This window comes from Gouania willdenowi, chromosome 11, assembly GCF_900634775.1.
Source record: "Gouania willdenowi chromosome 11, fGouWil2.1, whole genome shotgun sequence".
NCBI lineage: Eukaryota > Metazoa > Chordata > Actinopteri > Blenniiformes > Gobiesocidae > Gouania > Gouania willdenowi.
In genome coordinates, this window is record NC_041054.1 from 25,370,120 (window position 1) to 25,397,304 (window position 27,185).

General features: G+C 39.1%; 1 protein-coding gene across 4 annotated transcripts in view; it reads left to right on the forward strand.

The window, feature by feature from the left end:
- The window catches only part of phf14 (PHD finger protein 14), a 138,491-nt gene that overhangs the window by 38,744 nt on the left and 72,562 nt on the right, over nucleotides 1-27,185 (forward strand). For 3 of the 4 annotated variants that reach the window (XM_028460972.1, XM_028460974.1, XM_028460975.1), the window contains exons 5-12: nucleotides 705-864; nucleotides 2,178-2,289; nucleotides 4,052-4,189; nucleotides 9,682-9,828; nucleotides 9,946-10,216; nucleotides 12,471-12,577; nucleotides 14,879-14,974; nucleotides 26,967-27,073. In XM_028460972.1, the coding sequence (XP_028316773.1) occupies nucleotides 705-864; nucleotides 2,178-2,289; nucleotides 4,052-4,189; nucleotides 9,682-9,828; nucleotides 9,946-10,216; nucleotides 12,471-12,577; nucleotides 14,879-14,974; nucleotides 26,967-27,073 (1,138 nt within the window). The remainder of the gene's footprint in view (nucleotides 1-704; nucleotides 865-2,177; nucleotides 2,290-4,051; nucleotides 4,190-9,681; nucleotides 9,829-9,945; nucleotides 10,217-12,470; nucleotides 12,578-14,878; nucleotides 14,975-26,966; nucleotides 27,074-27,185) is intronic. The other variant, XM_028460973.1, reaches the window with a different exon arrangement.

Genomic DNA, 27,185 nt, shown 5'->3' on the forward strand with positions numbered 1-27,185 from the left:
AACGCCATAATGGAGGCTTGATGGTGGGCATGGAGATCCCGTGAGTGAACGTTGAGACCTTTAGTTTGTACAGACCTTCTCAGTCTCACCGCTGCAACGGGTTCTGCACCAGTAAAGACGTAATGCCATCTGTCTGCAGACCCGCACTAACTGTGAACAAAGCAGCAGATTCTGCTGGGTAATGACCATATCCAGTCTGTTGGTGTGTTTCACATCCCCTTTAAGATGTAACAGCCATCCCAACAAACGGCTAGAATGATAAACATGGCTCTTCTCTTACACTCTCCTTAAAGTTACGAAGTGCTGACTTCTGTCACCTCCATATTAACAACCGTAAACACTGTACATGCCTGCAGGGGCATGGGTCAGCTTAGGACCTTTTCTGTGCATGCAGGTAATTCATACACCAGACTGATTGAAGATACATTTGTAATATGAACCACAACACACAAGAAAAATATTTTTTTCAGAAAAAATCTGATTTTTCAAAAGAAATCCAAATTGCGCATTGAGACCTGTAGTATGAACGTAGTGACAGTGTACTGAGGTGTAGTTTGCCCAAAATATAATGGTGATTAACAGTAACAGCGGAACTTGGTCGAAACTAACTGTTGTATTAATATGATTAACATGTGCTCTTCTGTATACTAAATGTAGTGTTAGAGACATTCAGTCACAATGGAGGCTGTGTTCTGTTGTTCCAGGCTGTTACGGCGTAGATGGGGAAAGCGACTCCATCATGAGCTCGGCCTCGGAGAACTCGACTGAACCGTGGTTCTGCGACGCCTGCAAGAACGGAGTAACCCCCAGCTGTGAGCTCTGTCCCAACCAGGATGGCATTTTCAAAGAGACGGACGCTGGGAGGTGGGACTTACCTGCACACAGAATTCTGTCAGTCAGCTGCTATTTTTAGTAGACCTAAATAAGGCCTCATGTCTGAATGCAGCAGATGACCAAAAGCTATTTGGAACTTTATATATATATATATATATATATATATATATATATATATATATATATATAGAGAGAGAGAGAGAGATCTGGTTGAGGGATGAGAGTGGGATGGACTGAGAAGAGATAGATGAAGAAAAGAGAGAAGAGTGTGCTATGTGATGCGTGGAGACTTCAGCCACGTTATCGCTGATAGTGCTCCTCAGCCAGGCTGCACCCAAATTTACTACTTCACTAGAGCATGAAAAACATAGCAAATTAAACTGTGAAGCGCTTGCTTGCTAGAGATGGATATCTTTATATTGGACTTCGGATTCTCTTCCTTAAAGTCTGCATTTGAAATTGTGTTACATCCAACTGTAGCCAGAGTTCAGGGCTCTCTAAATCTGTCTGTTTGTCCTCTGAGTGCCTAAGCAATTTGATGCATCCAGTTTTATAAGTTTTATTAGTGTTTTGAGTCTTACAGGAAAAAACGCAAAGCCCAACTTAGTGGTTTTTGCCACAGCATTCCAGCAGATTTTGAATAACTTTTGATATTATTGTGTTTTGACCAGTGCTGGACACAACATTGTTAACTAGTTAAATAGTAATGTCTGTTACATGATTAAATATTTAATATGTGATTGATACATTCTTGGAAAAACTCATTTTTACAAAACTAGTTGCACAAATGTGCACAAAACTTCATTAATGTTGTGTGCAGCAGTGGGATGTTGTTAAATAAATTAGCCTCCTTTGCACAGGCAGTGCAACAAACATGATGAATGCTTCCTCATGCCTGCCATATCAACATGTCTCCTGCATTGAACACTTAGCTTTCGATATCTGATGTGATCGGTCAATGGAAGGCAGGCATGGCCACAATGGTCTGCTGTAGGGTTGTGTATCGGTTGGATTTTTCTGATATTGGTTACCACTAGGTAATTTTTAAATAACTCTGGTGCTTAAACAGTACTTGAATTGGAATTAAAAATGAATAGTTATTGTCTCCATTAGCTTTAATAAATGGTAGTATTAAACTACCGAAACAGTAGTTTAGTACTATAATTGTTACATAAGAACCTAAATTATTAACAGTTCTACCTATTTTTCATTGCAAATAATCCAGTTAATTGTGAGTTCATCAAAGAAAGCCATGTAAATATTCAGATAAATAGATTTTGATCTTTTCTCAGCACTGGTTTTGATGATAAGATACACTTTACCTCTTACTTGCATGTTTTTAGGTGGGTCCATGTGGTGTGTGCACTATACGTTCCTGGAGTGGCTTTCGGAGACATCGATAAATTGCGACCAGTGACGCTCACAGAGATGAACTATTCCAAATATGGTGCCAAGGTGAGTTTTGTTGTTGGGCAGGTGGTATTAGAATAGAGTGATTTAGTGATACCCAGAGAACTGTGGGAGGATGTTTTCTTTTGATCCAAAGGTTGCTTTATTTGTGTATTATTCATAATCATTAATGCCTTTTTTTCCAAGACAAGAAAAGTCAGAAATTAGTTTTCCTCACAGCGTTTCAAACTTGTCCTGTTTTAGATGAAGTGCCCAGGCTGGGGGTAAATTAAATTTTTCTATTACAATTCAAATACAATTACAGTGAGTGGCACATTTTTTCCATTTACAATTAAATTACAATTTATTTAATTTTTTTGGAATGTTAATTACCATCTAAAGTACTGAAGTTAAATTACAAATGAATTACAATTACTGAATTATCATTAATTTAATACACAGTAGTATTAGCAAATATGAACATTATGTATGGCAATTTGAAATGAATTAACACTTATTGTGAAGAGAAAACATTTAAAAGTGCAAATTTCTCTGTGAAGTTTGTTTTAAATAGGTTATTTGAGGTTGAAAAATGGGATTTTATGTCATATATGCCAATGATTGACAGCCATGGATCTTGCGTAGCTCTCTTTGTGAATAGCAGTTTTGTCGTGAAGGAAAGCTGAGACACCATTTAACTCGATATTTGAGTTGAAATATATCGTGGTTTGGTTTGGTAGAATTTCTAGTGGGAAAGATACTTATGTTCTTTGCGTGGCATAGCTACGTAAGTCAAGGCAGTACGCTAAATGGGCGGGGCGTGTTACCAGGGCTCCTCCTACCGGACCCTACTGCACAGACTCTGGCTCCAAATGACATCAAATTTACAAGATGGAAGCGCCCCTAAGCGCCGTATTTTGGCTCCAAAATAGTTGAGTGGGAACAGCTACAGTGCATGCCCACTGGGTTAAACCTAAAGTATGTCCACCTAAACAGCATTTTCGTTGGTCTAATGTGACGGAGCTTAATTTTTTGGCAGCATGAAGCTTGTAAAACCAGAAAAATTCCACAAATTAGCCGCGGCATTGTTTAAGCCACAGGGTTCAAAGTGTAAAAGTAGCGGCTTATTGTCCGGAAATTACAGTATTTCATTTTTAATTGTTCTGTAAAGCTAATCAATCATTAATCACTATGTAGTTGTAATTAATTATCAATTGCACAATTTCAATTAAATATGACCCCAAGCCAGGAAGCACCAATAGACTTTCAAGGCGTTTATAGTCGATGCTTTCCATGACTCGGTTTGATAAGAAAACATGAAAGAAACAGAAGCTCATAGGAACTCCTAATGTGTTGACAAGAGCCTACAGACTCCAGAACATTTCAACAAGCGTATCAGAAGCTCAATATACTAGGACCTAATTTCCCACTATAATTGGACAACACAGTCAATCTGCAGAGGCTCAATTCAGCCTTAAAATGCAGTAGAAGTTTTTGTTTGCTCCTCATATGGCCTCAATCACATTATTTCAATCAATTAAAAAGAAGGTGTCTAGTCATTGCTACTGACTGCCTGCAGCTACCATTACAACAATCTTAACAAGGAAGGGAAGTGTTTTACTGAATGGGAAATTTATCAGCCTCAAACATTCGTAACCTGGTTATTTGTACGTGGTGTGGATACAAAGTTATGTCAACATTAGTAAATCCTTACAAAGAAACAAAGAGGCTGGAGCAGTCGAGAAAGCTGGTTTAACAGTGTTACTTTTTTGAAACTTTTTAGAAACTTCCATCGGTTAGGTAAACTTTTTGTTGTGTGTTCGTGTAGGAGTGTAGTTTCTGTGAGGACATCCGCTTTGCAAGGACTGGTGTGTGCATCAGCTGTGACGCAGGGATGTGCCGCTCCTACTTCCATGTAACGTGCGCTCAAAGAGAGGGGCTCCTGTCCGAAGCTGCTGCAGAGGAGGTGGGTGTTGGATCAATATACCAGATACATTATGGGCAATTGGTGGCTCGGGGGCTATTGGTCAAATTTATTGCAGCCCTCAGTATGAGCAAACATACAAAATAAGGATGCAGTCAGCCATTGTCCTCATGTTTTTTTCCACCACGGTTTTTTCAGAGGTTTTTGCGTTCCGATTTGAGCCAGCACCCTCTTGGTTTACGTGTTTACCCTTTGAGTAGGCTATATGTGTGCCACAGGCATGTTAAATTTTTTATTCGCACTATGCTGAGATGCTAAGGGAAAAGTTTATTATTATTTTTTTATTGTAATATATGTTTTAAAAATGTAGTTATCTGATTTCTTAATCAGAAAATTTAAGCTACTGTGAAGTTGCTGTTGCACTTTTGCTTAAACCTGGGTTAAAGCTTGAAATTGTTGAATGGCATTGCCTCATTTACTTTTTAGTTTGGGATTGTTTTATGCATTTTAACTCTTGAGGACAATCACAGCAATAAAGTTGCCCTTTTGACAATATATATCTGATGTCTGCAGTCATTTTTAAGTGCATTAAATAAAATCGAAACTCGAATTTTTCTGCACTACAAGGAAACCTAAAACTCAGGACACTTTTAGTGATTTAAGATGTGATTTTTTTTATTTGTAAAACCAAAATACTGCTGTGCACTTTATTTTTGGCAAAGAGCTCCGAACAGGTCTGCAGTGTAACCTGTTGGACACGTTTAATTTTGTTTTTAAAATGTGAAAAATGAAAGACTAAAGGAAGTGATAATTTAGTATTTTTGACAGCAGTCTTCTAAAATTTTAATTTGTATTTGAAATAACTACCTCATGTGCGGCTAAAACAACACGTTTGTATTGTTTCACAGGTATCGTTGAATGTTTTACAGTAAAATAAGATTGGAACATTCAAGGTGTTTAATGTCAGTTATAAAAAAAATCGTGATCGGCCAAAATTGATATCGGCAGGTCAGGCTTTTTCAAAAAATCGGTGATTGGCCAGAAAATTACAATCGGTGTACCCCTAATACAAAATACAAAAAACAGTAAAAACAGGCTGCTCCACATTGAAGCAGTACAGTGTCTACAATTGTAAAGTTTGATAACTGCAAACACAAACCTTCCACAGGTTTGTAGAAGGATAATTTCCAGTTACTAAATTGAAATATTATTTGATTAATCTCAGTTTTTTTTTTAATTCAGATTTCCTGATTCATTCCTGTATAATTAATAATTGTAAAATGATACCATTGCTTTGTTCTAATTTATTTTTATTCAGTCATTTTAATAATTTTAGGCTTTTTGATATAAATCTGCAGAATGTAATTTATTTATTTTTCAAATAAATGAAAGGAGTTGTAGCTGACACTGTTTTTTAAACCGTACTGGCCCAGATCCAGGTCACACAGTGTAAAGGCAATTGTACCATAGGTATGCATGTTAACTTGCGACTTTGAATAAATTACATTACAGCTTGATTAAGATTAGATCTTTAAATGGATGCACCACACAGCTGTTCTTTGTTTTTCTTACTCCGTGCTCTGTATGGATAACCTCAAAGGGGTTTTTCTGAGTATGCAAACTCTTTTCTGACTGCAGACTAGGGTTAGCTACCAAAACCATGCCTCATTTCATGGCTGCATATGACATGTCTAGCACATGATGTCAGTGCCACTGCTCAGATTGTTGATCAGAACTGATAGTGAGAGGATCAACAAGATACCAAAGGGAAAATGGTTAAAGGTCTGACTACATTCACGCTTAAAGTTTTTTTTTTTTGTTTTATTTCGTCAAAAATACATAGTCATCTTTGAGCATATTGCAATCCAAAGTGTTCTGAGTGGACAGTGAATCTCTTCCCGTTCTCCTGGCCCTATAAATCAGCCAGTCAGAGATCTTTCTACCAACAGCACAATCCCATGAGCTGTTTTAAGCATTACTATTGGCTCCTGAGCTGCTCGTCAAAAGTCTATACACGTTCCTAATCTGAGAACAGTGAAAGTCCTACGGCATTATATTTCAGCAGAAGTCTCTAACGCGGCTTTTAGCACAGTGGTGACACGGCAAAGCAAGAGGAAATAGGAAGACCGAGGTGGAGAAGCAACACAATAAATGCACAAATGTGCAATAGGAACAGAGTCCGGGAGGTTCTTCTGACTCGGTGTGTGCGGCTTACTTCGTGAAATCCGTTTTCAGTCTGTGCACAGTCTGCTCCACACACCGAAAGAGAGCGAGTGATAGTAAATGGGATAAATACTTGTAAACCTAAGAGAAACATTATGTAACTTGGCGAACAAAGACCCATTTCATTTGCAGTGTGGAGTGTGTCTGCTCTGATCACCTGGGCTCAGGAGGCGGAGGAGCAGCTGCTTGTGTGAGGAGCAGCTCTGAGCCTCTTACTGTCCTCACAACAGAGAGTGATACACGCTTTCATGCCTCTAAAACATCAGAATACTCTCCAATAACACAAGATAAAGTCCCGACATTTATTACTTGTCACTATAGAGAAAACAGTCGCGAAGAGTTCCACAGTGTGCGTTTGCACGCACGAGTTTTGTTAAGGAGGGGAGGGGGGAGCGCGGATTGGCTCACGATTCTACATTAGGTCCATGTATGCAAATACGTGGTCATATTAAGGCTTCCAGTGGAAATGAATTAATGTACATGAACCGTAAAATGTGCATACAGTCGATCTACATTCTGAAATAGTTGGTGCATAAACACAAGATTCATTCACCCTTACACTCAGGAGTACTTGCTGCAGACTGCAGGGATGCGCTGCACGCTTCACCAACTCTTATAGCGTGGAAGCCGTGTGCTTTATTGTGCCCTCGCTCATGCGCGTTCGATTGTAGGCCCAAAGCTCCTGACGCGAGGGGTTTGTACTGGGAAGGTGGCATGAGCTGTGGGCTCAAGTATGCCCTGGTCTCCACCTCTACTGGGAGCACATAATAAATACTTTACTTTTGTCGTGGTTTCCCAGGTGATGATGTGGAGGATGAAAAAGGTGTAATGTGGAAAAAGGATCGTCGATGAAACTGGCTCGCATAATAACACAAAGTTTATTAACACAAGCAGAATCAAAAGAACAGGGGGAGACAAAAACCCTGTGAGAGCAGCCGGGGACATTCAGATTTACTCTGAAGAATCCCAGCCAAAAAAGGCATATATGATATGACAGGAAACCGGAGACAAACGGGAGGAGCCTAAGGCTTTAGCCTTAGAACAAAGAAACTTCAGGGTTCACAAGTTAATCAACATTCCAACAGCTGAGCTACAGAGATAACTTGCTGGGGTGGTAAACCTCATATGTTGAAAGCTAACTGTTGAAGTCCTATACTCAGCTTGAAGTGAAGAGGTATATTGCATAGAATGAATAACATGTGTAAGAGGATAAGGGTAGTTAATAATGGGTTATATGAATGAGAATGCATTCTGTTGGTTCTTGAATTATCTGAAAAGTGGCATAGGACAGACAATATTTGCAATCTAGATTTCTGCAGGAACCATTCCAATAATCCTTCTTTTGTGACTTTTCAAACAAGTACATATTCTTTGTTCTCATCTGAGAGGGAAACAAACAGCTGGTATTATTCCGACATCCTGAGTGACCTCTGGTTTGGGTTCTGGGGGTGATCAAATCCGCAGGGGGTCGGAGCCCAGAGTTTGAAAACCTAGCATGTAAACATTGACTGATTGTTTCCTTTTGATCGTAATGTAACAGAGAGGTGATAACAGGAATGAACCTGTTCTTGGATTCTACTGTTCCTCTGTTTGGCCAGGAAGGGGAAAGGGTCCCCCCTTGGTGCACATTTGCACTTCACAGAGGGAGACAGACCTTCTGACCCCAATGCTGAGACTAGTATCTCAGTCAAAATTCAACTTAGATGATTTATTTCCTACACATGTGAAGCAGTCAATACACCTCACTTTTTCACTCACTAACATCTCTTCCGTGTTCTTAAATTCCTTCTAGTTGTGTTTCGTGCTATGATCGAGCGTGAAGTCCCTTAGTCAGCAGCTCATTGAAATGTAAAAATCATTCATGAGCTCCTTTGCATTGACCATTCATGGTAGAATGTGTGTGTGTCGAGAGCGGCATATGAGAGGATCATCCTCAGGCACCTTCGCACTGTGGTGGGCGCTGCTGTAGACCCCCTACAGTTTGCCTACAGGCCAAACATTGGGGTGGACGACGCAGTGACCTACCTACCTGTATATGGGTGTTGACCTCAACAATAAACTGGACTGGTCTCACCACACCGCCGCCATGTACAGGAAGGGCCAGAGTTGCCTCCACCTCCTGAGGAGATTAAGGTCATCTGCTGGGGAGTGGGTGGCACTGACTGGGACAGGAAGAGACTGAACAAGCTGGTCAGGAGGATCAGTGATGTCTTGGGCTGCTCACTGGAGGAGGGAGGTGAGAGGAGGACGGTAGCAAAGCTGACATCCATCATGGACGACACCTCTCACCCCCTGCATCAGACTGGAGAGTCTGAGCAGCTCATTCAGTGGTAGACTCAAACACCCACAGTGTAGGAGTGAACGCTACCACAGGTCATTCATTCCCACCGCTGTACGACTGGACAATTAAACAGTCTTGGACATTGTACTGTTTGTAAATATATCTCCTTACCCCCGGCTGTTAATATGTATATATCTGTATTCTTTATTCTTTTTAGATTATTTTTTCTATTTATATTCATGTATAGCTTCTATTACTGTATTGTTTATTTCATTTTATCTTCATTGCACTATTTTTCAACTGTCTTTCAGGTTTTTCTGTGTTACCTTCTTTTGCCTTTTTTATTGCACTTTTTTATTGAGCTGTCATGGCTGTAAATTTCCCCACTGCGGGATGAATAAAGAATCTTTATATCTATCTATGAAGTGAATTCAAATACACAACCTTAGGTGGCCTGTTATTTATTAAAGAAAAAGTGCATCCAGGTAAGTTTGATAAATCTTATTGTTTTTCAGCGCATATAAACTTATTGCATTGAGTTTACGCAGTGCTTTATAAATAAAACCCCGGGTCATTAGGACTCTTTCATTTTTCTTACCAAAGTGATTACGTTCAGCTAAAGTTTTATGATTGATTAGATTACCAGGTACTGCAAGTGATTATATTGTTTGATACAGTATTGTTGTTCTTAATATTATTTGATTTGATATTGTTTTACTTTTATGTTGTATTTATATTTGTGTTCAATTTTGCTTGGGAAGTAAAAAAGGATTGTTTTTTGCAAGTGAGAGCATTTTTAGGTTTTTAATTCCAGTTCAAGTACCGTTTAAGCACCAGAACAACTTAAAAAATGACTAGTAGTTACCGATATCAGAAAAACCCAACTGATACCCTACCCTACTGCAGACACAGAAAACCAACCCAATACTGCCTCATAATGTGAAAGGCCAGTGTTGTTGTTTTATACCATTTTCTTTCATCTATAATATTTCATCAAATATATAATGATAAACCATTTGTTTGTCCCCAGGACATTGCAGACCCATTTTTCGCATACTGTAAACAGCACGCAGACCGCTTTGACCGGAAGTGGAAGAGGAAGAACTACCTGGCATTACAGTCTTATTGTAAAGTCTCCCTGCAGGAAAGAGAGAAGCAGTTAACTCCTGAAGCTCAGGTACATTTTCTTCACTTTTTTCCCCTTAATGCACTTATTCATCCACTACACCAACTACCAGTATACTAGTAAGCAAAACACTAAAATGGGCGGTGTGCGTGCGCGTCCAATCCACAGGCCCGGATCACGACTCGCTTGCAGCAATATCGGGCTAAAGCAGAGCTTTCCCGGAACACCCGGCCTCAGGCATGGGTGCCGCGGGAGAAACTGCCACGACCCTTGACCTCCAGTGCCTCAGCCATCAGGAAGCTGATGAGAAAAGCGGAGCTAATGGGCATTAGCACCGACATTTTCCCTGTGGACACTTCAGACGCCAACGCCAGCATGGATGGTCGGAGGAAACATAAGCAGCCTGCGCTGACTGCAGACTTTGTCAACTACTATCTGGGTGAGGAAAACTCACAGGCTCACACAATGCTGTGGTGTGGGAGTGGCTTTCCTCTAACTTGTAAACTGATTTCCATTGCTAATGTACAGATTTGATTACTAAATTTATTTATTTTTCCGGTCAAAAATAAAAACTGACAAAAATAGAAACAACAGCAAAGACAGACCGAAATCCACAATAAATAAATGTTCAATTATTTACATATGAACTAAAACTCAGTCAGTGAACCTGACCAAACTCATTGTATGGTTTGCTAGTCATTCATTTAATAATTCTGTTGGATGATTCAGAGACCCTTCTTATATAGCTAAACATGAGGTCCCTGATGACTACACACTGGCTGGCTAGGCTCCATTGTGGCACTATAAGCTATAGCCTCATGCCATCATAAAATACCACATTGACGCTTTTCATGCTGCTTTTTCTTTAGTGCCACCACAAATGGGTAGTGTACAGTACACAATGGTACAGAAAGCTTTAAAAAATGCTGTCTTAACAAATATTAAGTGGACAGAACCAAACAGAAAAAATCAGTTCATTGTTCTCCTTACTTCAATCATGATCTTACCTTTTTTGCATTGTATGTGATATCAAAATCCCAGCTGTATTGAGAGCAAACTGTCACTAACTGTTGAAGACCAGGGGCCTGATATTATGATATTTAACTGACTGCACAACTTTTGTTTCTCTCCTTTATCACATTTTATCCATAAACAGTGATTATCCACACCAATTACCATGCAAGTCTTTGTACACGAGGCCTTAAGGTGCGTTCACACCTAACGTGACTGAATAATAATAATAATAATGCATTGGATTTTATACAGCACTTTATCATAAACACTCAAAGCACTTTACAGAATTAAGGTATTATTTTTTCACGCCACACTTAGTGGTGGTAAGCTGCTATTGTATGAAGGTAGATATGTTGCAAAATGTGAGAGCTTGTAGAATGTGATGTGAGCTTGGGTATCAAAAATTTAATGTCACAAATGATGGAAAAACATTTATAGACTGATATTTACACATAAAATGACAGCTGTAAACTTGTAATCTAACGTGTATTCACGTTTTTTAACTACTTGCATAAATGATCAGGTACAACCACAACTCTCCGGTTACAACTTCTCCAATCTACTGCTACAGAGGCACAAACACATTGTAAGTATATTCCCGATTGAACTCAGCCTTTAGCAACTCCGTAAGTTCATTATTTAAACCGTAAAGCGGCGCTGTCTATAAGTGCTGTAAACGTACGGCCAGAGAAGGAATGATCAGCCCTCTCAAGCAGCAGCCGTCCCAGCCTTGCTGTCATCGGCTCCGCAGACACACACTGGTCATCCCTGGTCATCCCTTCTATGGAGCAATGATGTGATGGAGTGACCAAAAAGCGAGACAATGTTCAAGCGACTCATCACGGGCGACTGAAGCACTTGCTTTCTTCGCGTTCGGTGTGATCACAACTTTAGAGCCCCAAACTATTGTATTTATTTAGCCTGATAATGAGTAGCCTTCCGTTTACATAGCATGCAGCCTGTAATTGATTGTTTATTTCAGCTTTCATTTTCCACATTTAGAATACACTTTTAAGCATGTTACCTGTTTGGATGTAACCCAAAGATCAGCCTTCAGAGCTTCTGTGTGGTACATTGTGTTTGTTTGAGGCTACTTTAATAACTTTAGCATCCTTCCAGAATGTCTGGGGAAAAGACCTAAGCAGAAACGAGGATGCAGTGGTTCTCTACTTTTTTTTTTTTTTATTGTCCTTCTATTGTCAACGAGTACCTTGAGTCTCAATCTTTAAAAGCTAAAAACCAAGTCTGACATGTTGACTCACATCTGATATTCAGCAGTCAGATCAAATCAATTACAAAAAAAGCTTCTACCACCTAAAGAACATCTCCAGAGTGAAAGGTTTTATGACTCAGAAAGATCAGGACATTAAAGCACATTGAATTCCCTCGTATATGAAATGTGCTGTACAATAACAATTTGCATTGCCACTTTTGGATAATAAGGGATGATGCGAGGTCTTATTTTAGTCATGTTGTTCAAGTTGAAGAAGCCGATTTTAATTGGGATAAAGTTCAGTTCAAAGGCGTTCGCAAATAAATTGCCCCGATCAGTAACCCTGAACGCATATTTGATTAGCCCACAGCAGCAGAGCTATCAGCCATCAGTACACTCTCTCATGTGCCATTTCCTGTGCATAGATTGGGATCATGCTATTGATTTTTGTCCCATTGATATTCAGAGCGCAATATGCGAATGATCCAGATCCAGGACAACATCTCAGAGCAGAAGAACTTAAAAGACAAGCTGGAGAGTGAACAAGAAAAACTGCATGTGGAGTACAACAAGGTGAGGTTTGTCTGTAATCTTGGCTGTACTTAAGTTTTTATAATTTTAACACAAATGTAATGTAGCGTCTTTGTTTTAGCTTTTTTTTAACGAACCAAAAAAAAAAAAAAAAAAAAAAACCTTTTGAAATGCAATCACTAACACAAACCACCACTAAGCACCAAATCTCCTCTTTGACATTTATCTGGATCAGTGAACTGATCATGGGACTATGATCATTCACACTTGAAAAGCTTGTATGTATCATTATCAATCCCCATTGATAATGATACAGTAGGTCCGAATGCATGGGCATCCCATTTTTCAAAGAATCGCAATGAAATGCCCAATCCGGATCTTATCCAGATAAAACTCTGGTGGGAAATCTTGGTAAGAATGAAATAAAAACACTTCCTTCTACAGAACTTCAGCACCTACAATTTAGTGCTTGAAACGTTGAAAAATTCACTTAAAAAGTGTTTACGATGGAGATTAAAAAACTTTCCAGTGGCATTTTCATCTTTTTACTTCTTTCGAGCTAATTATCTTCGATTTATTGATCTATGGAATCTATACTGTCTTTAACTTAAAAACAATTATCATCTCCAGCAGTTTAAAATAATTACAACATCAAACTGTAACATCACACAGTAGAAGTTTGAAGCAGGAGTCTTCAATCAGAATAGCAGGTCAGAGCATCTACTGTAAGTGAATGATTAGTTTTCTTTCTTTCTTTCTTTCTTTCTTTCTTTCTTTCTTTCTTTCTTTCTTTCTTTCTTTCTTTCTTTCTTTCTTTCTTTCTTTCTTTCTTTCTTTCTTTCTTTCTTTCTTTCTTTCTTTCTTTCTTTCATAATATTTGGAGTGTATTTTGCAGCTAATTTAAGATGCTAACAGAAAGCAAACACAAGAGGAAGGTTTTAAGAGATTATTTATTACATGCTCAGTAATAAGGTAATTATAATTGACTTTAAGGGTGAAATAATAATTGTAATTTTAGTTGTAATTGGAAAAAATGGTGGTCACCGTGATCATAACAGTTCTATTTGAACATGGATAGTATAAGAGGTAATTAACCCAAACCCTGGAGGGTACCCTTCAAGCCACTAAGCCCATCAGAACGTGCAGGTAGGCGGGCTGCCACTCGTTGTGTGTTTTTCACACAATACGATCAAAACTTTTCTATGGCTGATTTTATTTTATTCATGGTGTGCAGCACACAAAAAAGTTTGAAAAGTTGTTCCCTGCAGCATGAAAAATATGAGGAAACAGTGATGCCACGCATGCAAAATGACTGTATTTTCGTGACAGTTTAACAAATTTGGTGAGACTGAGCTGGAAGGGACAACAACCTAATTTGTCAACAGCTCAAGAGCAGCCCAAAACCAGAGTAAAAGTCACAGCTAATGTTGCGTGTCAAGTGTGTGTTGTTAATTGCGTTACCTGAGTTACTCTTCCACGAAGAAACGACTGGTAGAGGAATATCAGTGATGGGCAGCCTTTGACTGATGTATAGGCATAAGGTTTGGCTCAGACACAGGGTTGTTTTTATTGTTGTTTTTCTTCTTTGTCATTCTAAGGATTTATCGCTGTTTAACACAGCTGTGGTTTGCAGCTGTGTTAAACAGAAATCAGCACTGCAGGTTCTGTTCTAGGGGTAAGGAAAAATAATTGCTTTATCTAATTAAAGTAAAACTGACATTTGTAAAAAGGTAAATTTTGAAAAACAAATTATAGGCTTGCATGCCAACCTCGCTTATGGGTAAAAACACAAAATAATCTTTCTTTACAATACTTAATTAAATTTAGCTCAACCCATTCTTTCCACAAAAAAATATTTTTAAAAAGTGTATACTTAAATAATACACACGCTTTATAGTAAACATTTACTAAAGGTGAGGAAATGCTTTCAAGAAGAAGACACCTAAGACCACAGCTGAATTAATACCTGATGCAATATTGGATTATTTCATTAGACATGCCACAGGGAGAATTAATTAGGTCAAAGCTATTATGTTGAACCCCACAGAAGAGAATCCTCGGTTTTATATGACTGCAGCGTTTGGACTTTGGATTGGATGATGTAGTTTTTGGAGCAGGTATGGTAAGAATAAAGCCTGTATCAGATTACAAGCCTTCTCTCAGCTCTTCTTCGGTTAAAATTACCGTCGAAAAAAGCAAAGACACATTTTCAAAATAGTTAATTATTTAGGGAAACTAGAAGCTAATGTATACCTGATGGGCAGCCTCTTCTTAAACTAATCAACATGTGGTTATTTGTGAATGATTTCAGCTGCTAACGTTGCTTCTTCTTGTCTGCTGCAGCTCTGTGAGCTCCTGGAGGAGCTTCTGAATATGAATGGAGATCTGCGCAGTGAAGGCCAGGCTATGTGGACTCTAATGGGCAGCATCCTGGGCGAGGTAAAACCAGCTGTTCATACACGCAAATACTATGCTCCACTTTAGATTAGTGTTAATTTTGTTGATGAAGAATGGACAGGTGCACAGTGGTGGTTGGGTGCACACACACACACAAACGCTCCTTTGTCCCCCAATCCCTGAAAAGGGCAGAAATGTCCGGTATTAAAGAGAAAGTATATGGGAGCGCCTCGCTCCACTCTTTAATTAGACCCTCCCTGTACCACAAGCCCAATAAACTTGGCAAGCGCCTTCATACGCACAGAGAGATGCTAACAGCAGACTCTGATTCCGTTTTCAGAGCTGGTAGACTCAGGAAGAAGAACGAGCCCTGCAGCTCATCTCTAGACGAGCTATAAATACGTACATTTTTGCCGTTTGCACATAGGGTTTCACCTACTTGCACAAATGTGAGTGACTGTAGAGCTGCTTTTAATTTGTGCATTATTAAGAAGAAAAAACTGCACAGTTGTGGTTAAAGCTGACATCCGGAGTTTCTGAGAGGAGGTCTCAATGTCCCGCCCTCAACATCCTTACTTCCTCCCCCTGCCTCTGCAATCTACCAGAAGCATCGCGGAACATAACACGGTCGCATCGGGTCGCATTGATAAAGGTCTATGGATCAGGTAAGGGCCAAAATCATATTTACCTGTTTGCTGTTGTGACGCACGGCCTTGTCTCAAAAACAGGAAGTCCAAGCCTATTGGCTGGGCGCACTTGGCAATTGTTTCCATTTGTATAGGGGTCTATAGGACGAAGGAGGGACCACCGGCAGTAGACCATAGTAAAAAACTAGTTAGGTATTTTTTCGCATTTCAAAAGAATCATACATAAACATCGATTTCTCAGAAATTCCAGATATCAGCTTTAAGGATTGTCATCTTGAAGAAATTTGTGAAACAAATGTTGCTATGATCCAAGTGGTGAATATTGCTTTAATGTATTTAAGGGTGCGGTATTATGCAATTTTTCACCCATCTTCATTTGTTCTAAGAACCCCAACAACATAGTATTTGAGGTTTATTTTCCCAAACTCGTCTGTTTTCCAGAGTTTTAGCCCTTTAAAAAGTGACTTTCTGAGCTGTTCGAAAACCGGGCTGTTTTGGAACCTCCTTATGCATATTCATGAGTAGCCGTGTCTGTAGACACTGACTCTATTCACACACTCTTATTAATGTTTCCAGCCAAAAAACTGCACATTACAGTAAAACACATGGCTATTTAAGTGGCTATTGTGATTGTGAGTCAGACAATCACTGCTCCACGGTTTGTGTGTGTTTGTGTGGCAGCAGCAGCGGAGTTAGTCAGCTGCTGCTTCAAACACTCCCCGGAGCTACTACATTGCTTTCTTATCCTCCTTTCTACTACTTATTGCAGGAATAGTCAATTCAATGTGATAATCCACTGTTTAGTTCAACCGCTGCATCGCGTTGGGTCACAAACACGTCAGATCAAGTCAGAGGTGATACAAGGCGATATAACGGGTACTAAAAATGGAACTGCTCTGTTACTACAACGTGGCTGCCCACTGCTCCTCAGGGAGGGGTTTAATGCCCAGAACACATTTTGTATATTCTATATTAAACCACAGTGTTTGTATTACCTGTGAGATAGTTTGAGAGGGAGAAGCTCACATTCTAATATAGGGCAGGAGGAGCCAGGATTGTCAGGAGGAGGAGTTTCTGCTCGCTGATGTCGCAGAGTGTTGAAAATCCAACTTGCCTGTTTGGAGATTACTTTTTTACAATTAATACAATTTCATAATACTGCCCCTTTAAAGTTTTTTTTTTTTTCTTTAGAAATGAATATGGTAAATTGGAAAATTTTGAGATTTTATTGTTTCCCTTTTATTACCACACAAATGCACACAAAAGTACTGAAAATTGGTAACATAGAGTACTAATACTGATTCATTGGTACTAAATCAGTTCAAATTTGAAAGTTACCTATCCCTAGTGGTCATGTGCTATCTCTCACCGATCACTGGGAACACTGTGAATGAGACAATATATGTTTGCAACTGTACAGCAGCAATGTCAAACTTGTGAACTTTCTGGACCAGAAAGTAGAACAGATGTGCCGACAAACTTTACATTTGGTATAAATCAAGGCAATACCGTATGTAAATTGTGTGAGGCCACCATTACCGGCAACAACAGGCCTGAAGCGACATCTGCAGGTGTATCGAGGTACTGCACTTTATGCCACTGATTTATAAAACAATTTTAATGGGCCTTTATCGTGCTAAATCAACTTGTTTGAGCATTTAACCTTGTTAGAATGTTAGTTCCTTATCAAAAAGATCCCCAAAGTATCATTGGGCTTCCTTCCTGCATCCTGATTAATCCTGCTCGCTGAGCTGCTGCTCTACCCTCTTCTGAAAAAGGAGCAGTCAGACTTTTTTAAAAAGGTCCTTTGTTATCTCTATTTCATGCCATTTCACGTAGGTCTCAGAAGCCCAACAAAGTAGTATTTGAAGTGTTTTGACCCAAACGCATTGATCCTTCTGAATTTCAGCAGTCTAAAAACACGCTTTTTCTGAGTGTACTTATGGGTATGTAGATCTGCTTAGTCTGGCCACGCCCACTAGACGTCCCACTCTGAGAGAGAAGCGTTCACAAGTCGGCATTCACACATCTTTGAATGCCTCCTTATATATTTGCTCTTGTGTGTTAATGGACACAACGTTAGCAGCAGTGACTGAGCACTTTTAACTTCCAGGCTAATGTTACACTGACATTTTAAGAGCTACCAGCTTATTACGCTAGTTAGGCCTATGCAGCGAAAGAAACACAACATGAAGTTAACTTAGATCTTCCACGTTTGTGTTTGAGTCACGAAGTGATGGTACCGCTTCATGTTTTATCCAGTTTTTGAGCTAAGCTACCTCTGTACGGGCCCATGTTTTCAAAGCAGTCCTCAATGAAATGCCAGACACACACAAACAAACGTTTGGCAATGTCTTTCGGTAACAACCAACAGAGATCAAATCCATCCACTGGGTCCTGAGAGGCTCAGCTGAGGCTCATCCTGCCTTCACCAAGTCTGTTTACCGGCAAAGTAAATGACGAGGGTGGAGCTAGTGAGAGGCAATAAGAGGAGGTAATCCTCTTATGATGTCATAAATGGAGCAAACTCAAACTTGCTTGTCTGAGTACACATTTCATAAAATGTGGAGCAAACAAGGGATGGATGAATCCTACATTTTTTATTTTTGGAGCCTCATTATGAGGCTATGGAGATACATATTCCTGTTAGAAAACCAATAAAAAGTGAAATTTGTATAATGTAAACCTTTAAATTATGCATACTAAATGATAGAACTTACGTCATGGAAGGTTCTATTTATTTTTGGAGGGGACTGAAATCCCTATTAAAGAAATTTCAAAAATGTATATCTTAGTTCATATAGGATCGATCTTTATGAAATTTGACCTCGTTATGTTAGGTTAGTTCCTCAATTACCCCAACAACTTTCATTCAGACCTGATTCAGATTGCGCATTTCATCGCAGTTTTTCAAAAAATGAAATGGGCAGCTCATATATTTAGACCTATTGAGTCATTATTAATGTGTATTGATTCGTTCATGCCTTTAATGTGTGAATGATCATGGTACCATGATCAGGATCACTGATCCAGATAACTGCCAATATCTGGCAAGGGGTTTTTAATTGAGGTTTGTGTTGTTGTTGTTTATATGCAGTTATATGAATTAAAATGTCAATCAAATCAATGATGTTCAGACTACGAGGATTAAATCTGTCTGTGTGTATTCAGAAGTTTTAATACCATCCTATATTAATCTGATAAATGTAATACAATGTTTAAAATACTTTGTTTTAGTCAACTATATCTGTAATAGATTTAGTCGACTAAAATCTTTATGTAATTTAGTCAGCTAAAACTAGACTACAATTGAAATAGTCCTGATGACTACTGACTAAAAAGTGTGACTAAAACTAAAGTAAAATTTTCTGTCAAAATTAACCCTACTTTAGATTTAGACAGAACTGAGGCTGTGATTCAGGGTGATCCACATCACATTTATGGGTGATGCTTCACACTGGAGAGGCTTTCTATCTAACTGATAGATCTGTTATTTGCCATTGAAGTAAAGAATGTGTTAGCGCAAGCTGTTTTCCTTCTCTAGTTTCCATGGTAACTGACTGTAAAGATGGGCCGTCGTTGCATAAATGGTGTTTAATGAGGGTGAATTGCAATCTGCACTGGAATTTTTTTCTTTGTTTGAATGAGAAAACAAGGATATGCATTTAAACTCATTGGTAATGAGAAGCTCACGTAAACGAATCAAAATGAACGGAAAAACCTTTTGTACATGGGCACTAGAAGTGGGAGAAATAATCGATGATATGGTAATCGATAATTGACCTTTTGCAAAACCCCGCCCACAAACATTCATTGTCCAATAATACGTGTGAGCAACCGTTACTATGTAAGCAGGGTCCGACGCGCTCAGAGCAGGCACAATGGTGAAGCGGTGTGCTCATGGCTTGTGCAAGTCGGATACCAGGTACCACAAGAGTTTGGCTGGGGGAGTTGCGTTCTTTCCGTTCCCAAAGCCAAAAACACAACTGGAGCATTGTTTACGATGGACTATAAAACTATAAATATGTCTGAGATGTGTGTGTGTCAGTATGTGTAGTATGAGAAATGTGTTTTTAACGTTATCTCATTTTAACTGCACGAATGTGTGAATTCAGCAAAATGACAATAATGCTTGATTTGATTTGATTTTGATTAAATAAGTTGTTGAAAGATATTACAGGGCCTTGACATAACTATACATTAACAGGCCTAGTGAATGGTATACAGTTATTAGCAACTATACCTTATTACTATCAGTATTTCAGTCAACATCCTCCTGAAGTATACAAGTCTCCCAATCGATATTAACAGGCTTTGTTACCACTTGGCAGCATTAATAGCTGTCGTTAACGTGATTTCCAGTTGATTTGATTGTCCATAATAAAACTTAAAAATCTAATTTAATTTACTTGTGTAATGTAAATACCATCTACCGAGGTAATTATTTCAGTATTATTTGTTCTATTTCCAGAATACATACATTTTGTTTTATTCATATTCAAGGATAGTTTATTTAATTTAAACCATACTTTTGTTTAGTTAAATTCTATTGTTACATGTTTAACTAGGCAATTCAATTTGGCAATTGAAAATTTGGCAAAAATGACAACCTGTATCTGGATTTGTTGACAAGTTTGATGTTTTTCCTACTGAAATTGAAAGTAATAATGCAGGAAAAACAGAAGACTGGCCTTGACCTTAAATATGACCTTGAACAAAGGTCAAGGTCATACATTGAAAGGAAATGTTTTTCAATGGTACCAGTCGCCAAGATATAGGAAAAAAAGTATTTTTTTGTTTTTGTTTTGGCTAAGCTTCGTCGTACGAAGAGCTTGGAGGTCTCACTTTGTTCACTTTTCTGATGAGTTGTTTACCTTAAGTATGACCTTGAGCAAAGATCAATTAATAGAATTGCATGATCTATAGTGTTGATTTAGTTTATTATATATAATAAACTATATAGAATCATTTAGAACAGCCCTTTTCGTTTTGTGTTTTTTCTTTTTTTTTTCAAGCAAGGATGCTGCTAGTATGGCACTTTACCATGCAGTAAGAACAATGACCAGATATCGTCTGCTGCTTTAAGAAAAGGTAAAGGGTCAATTTTTCCACTGTCTGAAACCAAATGCTTTGTTTTTGAAACAGCAATTCATCAGTGTCTACTGTGAGCAACAGAGAAATGCTATGAAAATATGCATCAAGATGCATCTATTCATAGTGGAATAGCAGTCCCTACAATTGTAATCGAATCATAAGGTACCTAAAGATTTCCACCCCAATCTACAGATTTTGCTGCTATAAAAACGCAGGGAGTCATATCTAGGTAAGTCTATTGTGTCATGCGGAATTTGTGTGTATATTTGTGTTTGTTTCCATGTTTGGTTACGGTCGATTCACGTTCAGTTTTGGAGCCGACAACGAGACCTTACACTTATACTAATAATCACCTATTTAGAAGTTCTTGCACAATTTCACTTTTGGATTAGCATTCACTGATGTTTCACTAATGGTGGTGGCGTAACGGTAAAGGAAGCAGGCATTTGGTCGGAGGTTTAGTGGTTCAAATCTAACCTGGGCCATCACTGTGGGATGTTGAGCAAGTCTTTTAACTAGGGATGTAACGATTAATCGTAAGGCAGTTAAAAATCGATTCATAGGTATCACGGTTGATATCGATTTTCTGAAAATTGAATCGCAGTACTTTTTTTAACCAGCAGAGGGCGCTATCCATAAGTGTAGGCGTCGGGCGGAGTCTGCTAATAGTTTCTTTCTGGCGGCCTTCTACTCTTAAATATGTTAATAAATGATTCATTTCCCCTTTAGCACCGAAAGAAAATCTGTAATATTACTTGAATATCTGTAAAAGTCACGTTTTTCTATTAGCTCTGTCTGCAAGCATAGCTTCTCTTCTTCACTGCAAGATATCTGCATGCCAACCGACCACTGTGTTACCAGCGCCCTCTGCTGGTCCAAACAAATATGACGTAAATCATTGCAATCACGGCCTTTTTTTTTTTTTTTAAAGTCCAATTGTTAAGGCACAAAATACATTTTCAGTTGCACTTTTAAAAAGAAAAATAACTATTATGCAGTTTTGCATTGTTTATTATAGAACCAGAATTTAAATTAATCGACTTCATTTTCATTTGTATTATTCCTTTATTTATTTAATTCAAGATTTATTTTTAGTTAAATTGCATTGTTTTGAATAGTTTATCAAGGAATTCTTTTGACAATGAAAAATAAAAGGAAAATAGTACCGTATTTTCTAGTTTTTTTCCCAAAAAAAAAAATTGTCTACAGTCCCATTCTGTAAAATAAATCGTGAGAGAATCGTATCGTGAACCCAGTATCGTGAATCGAATCGTATCGGGAGTTGAGTGTATCGTTACATCCCTACTTTTAACCCAAACTGCTTGTGTTGTACGTCGCTTTGGATAATAGCGTCTGCTATATGGAATGGTAATCTTGTACTATGATGGAACAGCAATTCCATCTGTCCTCAGGACTCGAGTTCACAAAAATCACTGACCTGTGTTTTCAGGAGGTCTTGCTAGCTTTTCTGATTCTGCAGCTTGTAATGACGATGCTTGGTCAGCAAACACTGGGGCAACAAGTTCGTCTTTCCCTGATGTCACTTTTAGATTCCGTTTTCAAAGAAAATCCGTCAATGCAGAACCGCCGTTTTCAGCCATCAGGGAAACAGAGTAAAAAAATTAGTGCATTTGGATTTTTAGAAAAGCTAAATTAAACCACAATGATTACATTATTAGTAGGGGTGGGTTTATGATGGGCAATAACCCTGTTATTTACACCATACTATTTGCCCTCTGTTTTAAAAGACCCTTGTGACCCCAATCATCATAAGTAAGTGAAAAAGTTTGACAGTACTATGAAATCTCTCTTCAAATTTAAGCACAATGTGGTTAATAGTTTTGAACCAAAACGCCCCCATTATGCTGATTAGTGTAGATTTTTATAAATACAGTCTAGTACCTGGGAAAGGACAGCCAGTATTTTAGGGTTTTATGCATGTCGTAAGTACCAGCTGAATCCATAAAACACTTAGTTAGAAGTGCAGCCTTTGAGAGTGTGAACCGTGCTGATAAATGGTCAAACGATAATGTGGTGGTGAGGCAGCAGAATGGACTTCAACTTTGTAGAGCCACACTGAATCTGCAATGACCATCATAAATCACCTTATTATGAACATGCACCATTTAAGTAGCAACATCAGTCATAGCAGCACATGCTTTTGTGTCATCTATCTGCCACATTTTCATCTCCTATTTGTCATCCTGACCCAGCATTTACAAAATTATTGATGTCCCCAAGTGGATCTCTCATCATTCTTCGAGTACACAGTCAGTGCTTTGTTCCTGGTGCTCCTGGAAGTTTACCACTTTTGGCAAATTGACAACAGAAAACAAGAGTTTTTCAAAGCAGCTACAATATAGCATCAGAAGGCCTGGACAGGTTCAGGAGTTCAGTTGTTGCATCAAGTAGTAATAAATAACAGTTTTCTGAGTTGTTTTTTAGTAGTCATGTTTGTTTTTGTGGTCTCTGATGTCAGGTAGGATATTTGAAAAGGAATTTAATTTCTTCTTTGAGAAGGATTTTTCTTTTCAACACACATACAGTATCTCTCTATAAAAGCAAGGAATCTGTCTGTCTGTATGTGTGTGTGTTCCTCAAATATCACTCCTGAGTCAACTCACTCAGTGATGATGTCATCAGTCCTTACCTCCACAGTGATGATGTCATCAGCGATGACATCCCACCTTCAAACACAGCCTCATTTGGCCATCCATGAAATCTCTGTTTGTCTGTATGTGTGTGTGTTTCTCAAATATCTCTGCAGATCAGGATCACACTGACCTGAGAGTTTCATCATGGCTGCTTCTTGGTTCAAGGGTTTGCAACGTCGGATTTTTTGAATGCCCCACGCCCCACCTCCTGAGTCGACGGACTCAGTGGTGTCATCAGCTCTACCTCTACAGTGATTATGTTATCAGTTAGAACATTAGAACTTTGGTCCTACATCTACGATGATGTCATCAGTCCTACCTCAACAGTGATGATGTCATCAGTCCTACCTCTGGCGTCCCACCTTCAAACACACCCTTATTTGGCCATTCATCTAAAAGCTACTTACCCTCCCACTTTTCCAAAGCAACGAATACTTCCCACGGGCACTATACTAGTATTCATAATGTTTAGAAAACAACATCCACATACCAATTCAGTTTTCTTCTCTTCTTTGGCCTATTGTTCTGGGAACAACTCAATAACCATTACAAAGCCAGGGATACCCAGGACATGTTGCCAGTCCCTCTGATTTCAGACATACTATAGCAGAGAATCACAGTCTTGTTCGCAGGGCTCACAAAATCTATTATTTTATATTAGATTTTATTTAAAATTACCATATACTGTACGCTGTATCAGCAGAAGTTTGTGGACACCTTGAATTTAAAGGTACAGCTTTTCATTACAGGTACATCACACCACTAGAAATTACCGCAGCCTGAGCTTGAAGTTGTTACTTGTCATAATCTTCTGCTTCTGTAGCTGTGTCACGGGGGCAGCAGTCTCAGTAGAGATCCCTAGACCTCTCTCTCCACTGACACTTCCTTTAGTTCTTTTGTGGGAACCTTAAGGCATTCCTAGTCTAGCCATGTGACATATTCCCTCCAGCATGTCCAGGGACTTGCCCGAAACACCTCCCTAGGGAGATCAACAGGGGCATCTAAATCAGATGTCCTAAGCGTAGATACCCCAGCTGGCACCGTTCAACATGGGGGACCTCGTGGATGTACTCTGAGCTCCTCCTGTGCACCTCTGACCCTATCTCCAAGGGACACCCTGCCACCCTGTGGAGGGGATTTTGGCAGCTTGTATCCAAGATCTTGGTGTTTCAGTCAGGATCCAAACATACATTTCCTGGTTAATTGAGAGCTTCGCTTTTCGGCTTAGTTCTGTTGACCACATTACTGCTGCCGTTGCTGCAATGCGTCCTTTCCTCAATTTTGAACAAGACCCCAAGACACTAAAATTCCTCCGCTTGATGCTAAAACTTATCTCCGTCATAAAGGGGGCAAACCACCTTTTTCTGTTCAAGAGCCATGGCTTCAGACCCTTAGTGAACATTTGTCTTTGGCTTTTTTTTGTTTAAGCACAAACAACAATCCGGACCCTTTACTCAACCCGGAGTTGCAGAGCATTAAACCCCAATGTACAGCAAGAAAGACTAGAGGCTTTTAGCATTCATTAAACTTTCATTTTATATTAATTCATTAAATAATGCTTAAAATGTGGGAAACTTAGGATTATATTTACTGCAAATATAAACAACTTTTTGTGATGGACTGGCACCCTGTCAGTGTGTACCCTCACCTAGCGTCTAATGACAGCTGGAGATAGGCACCAGCAGACCCCCGCGACCCTGAAAAAGGACCAAGCGGGTTGGAAAATGGATGGATGGATGAACATTGTGTTATGAAGGTGCTGTAAAAAAGACAGAAGTTTTTTGGGAGAAGCAGATGAATAATGTTGTGCTGTATAATCTATTTCAGAAACAATGGAGACATTTTCTTATCCCAGGATCTAATGTTGAATCTAAGAGTTACATGTATTATGTGCTTGCAGTGCATTGGGATGGCAGCAGCAAGTGTTATCTCCCTGCACATGTGCACATGGGGTTCCTTAATTTTCAAAGCATCTGGTAGAAAACAGAAAGTAGAAGATGAACAATGAGCAGGGAAAATGTAATAATTTACAAGCTATTTTGTTGCAATCTGAAGAAACACTTTTACTGCTTTCTTATTTTGCGGCAATGGCTATTATACATACTGTATATGATATATCTGATACACTCTAGTATAAAGTGTATCAGTAGTATAAATGCTTGATGATCTTTTGACTGCTGTCATAACATTTGCTAAGAACTAAGAAAAATTGCACCATTCTTTTCAAAGTTTACTTGAGTCTGTTTATTTTGAAGGGTAACATATGAAGCTGTCTTTAGTCTCCGGATTACCTGAACTGGACATGACCTAATGAGTTTCCTTGTGAAGTTTTGCATCTATTTCACTCGGAGTTAAGGTGATTTTGCCCAAATGTGTCATTTTCATATTCATTTGGGAAACCTGTGCATTTCCATGTGTTTATTAAACCCCAAGGAAATGGCATAAAAAGCTGACTAAATGAACTACTAGATGAACAGTCTGACAGACTGACGCTTAACGGTGTTATCCACAGTCTTCTTTAAACCACTGATTAAAGACAGTTCTCAGTTGCTCCATGGCCCCAACACAAGCGTATTCAGCATGAATACGGGACACACTCACTAAACATCTCGTGATTCAGAGGAGGTGCTTGTGCTGTGTTGATATTTGCCAGTTCAGTTCTGAACGTGTGTTCTGAAAATATAATTTATCTCCTCTCAATATTGAAAACCTTTACAGCCAAGATTGATGTTAGGTACGGCAAATGTAATTGTATGGCGCATTTTATACGCAAGGCAATTTAATGTGTCATTAGTTTTGTGACTTTTTTTTAGGGATGTTGAAACTCCCTTCAGTCACATACAGTCCACATTGTCCCTGCAGAACACCCGATAAAGAAGGCGAGGCTTCCCTGTGGTGAATGTGGCAAGAGGCCAGGCTATCTTAAACTCTGTCTGTTTAGTGTTTACTACATTGTTCCACCTAACTGTTTACAATGCAGCCCCAAAATTCTCCATCACTCCACTCTGATAAGACACATTTGCAGTGTTGAGTCGTCTTCCTATCAGGAGCAGCAGCAGCACTTCCCTGTGTTCAGATGTAGGCAGACATGGGTCCAGGTTGAGGAGATAGCCTTTGCAGACCCATGTGCCTTGTTTCCCCCAGCCTCCGTCTATCAGGCCTCCCTCTGGACATGCTGCTTTGGTGCTTCAGGCAGCACTAGTGTGATCAGATTAGAGGTTCCTTAGCGAAAAGCTTTTCTATTTAGTGACTGATTCAGTCCCTACAAGATAAGTTTTCTAATTAACCTATGTGGCAGCACTGCAGCTCAGATGGAGTCAGAATAAGCTTTTCATCTGCCACACATGATGTATTTCCACCTTTTGTAAAACCTGTTGAAACATCTTGCACAACAGTGCTAATATATTTTAATAATCCTAAACAACATGAGCAGGGTTTCCCCCAGTGCTTTATCGCTTTATCTATTATGAAAATAACAAATAGCTTACACAGACAGGACAGACAAAAAAGTAGAATGTGTCAATATACAATATTAGAAAAAAGCAGGAGGGCCTGTCCCACAATGCAGCACATTGCTGAATTGGTTGAATTGTTGCAGGAAAAAAAAATGTGCAAGTCTTATTTTTTATCTTTTGGCAGAAGCTCAACACTCCTGCTGTTTTGAAAGCCCCAAAGGAGAGGAAGCCAAGCAAGAAAGAAGGTGGGACCCCGGGGAAGTCCTCCAGCCTGCCAGCAATCCTCTACAGGTGAGCACCAAGTTTCTTAAAAGATGCCAGGGCAAAACAAATACAACAAAAACACGCACATGGAAAGGTTAAATGATGTGGCACTCACAGTGAAGTCAGTGTGTGTTGGGTT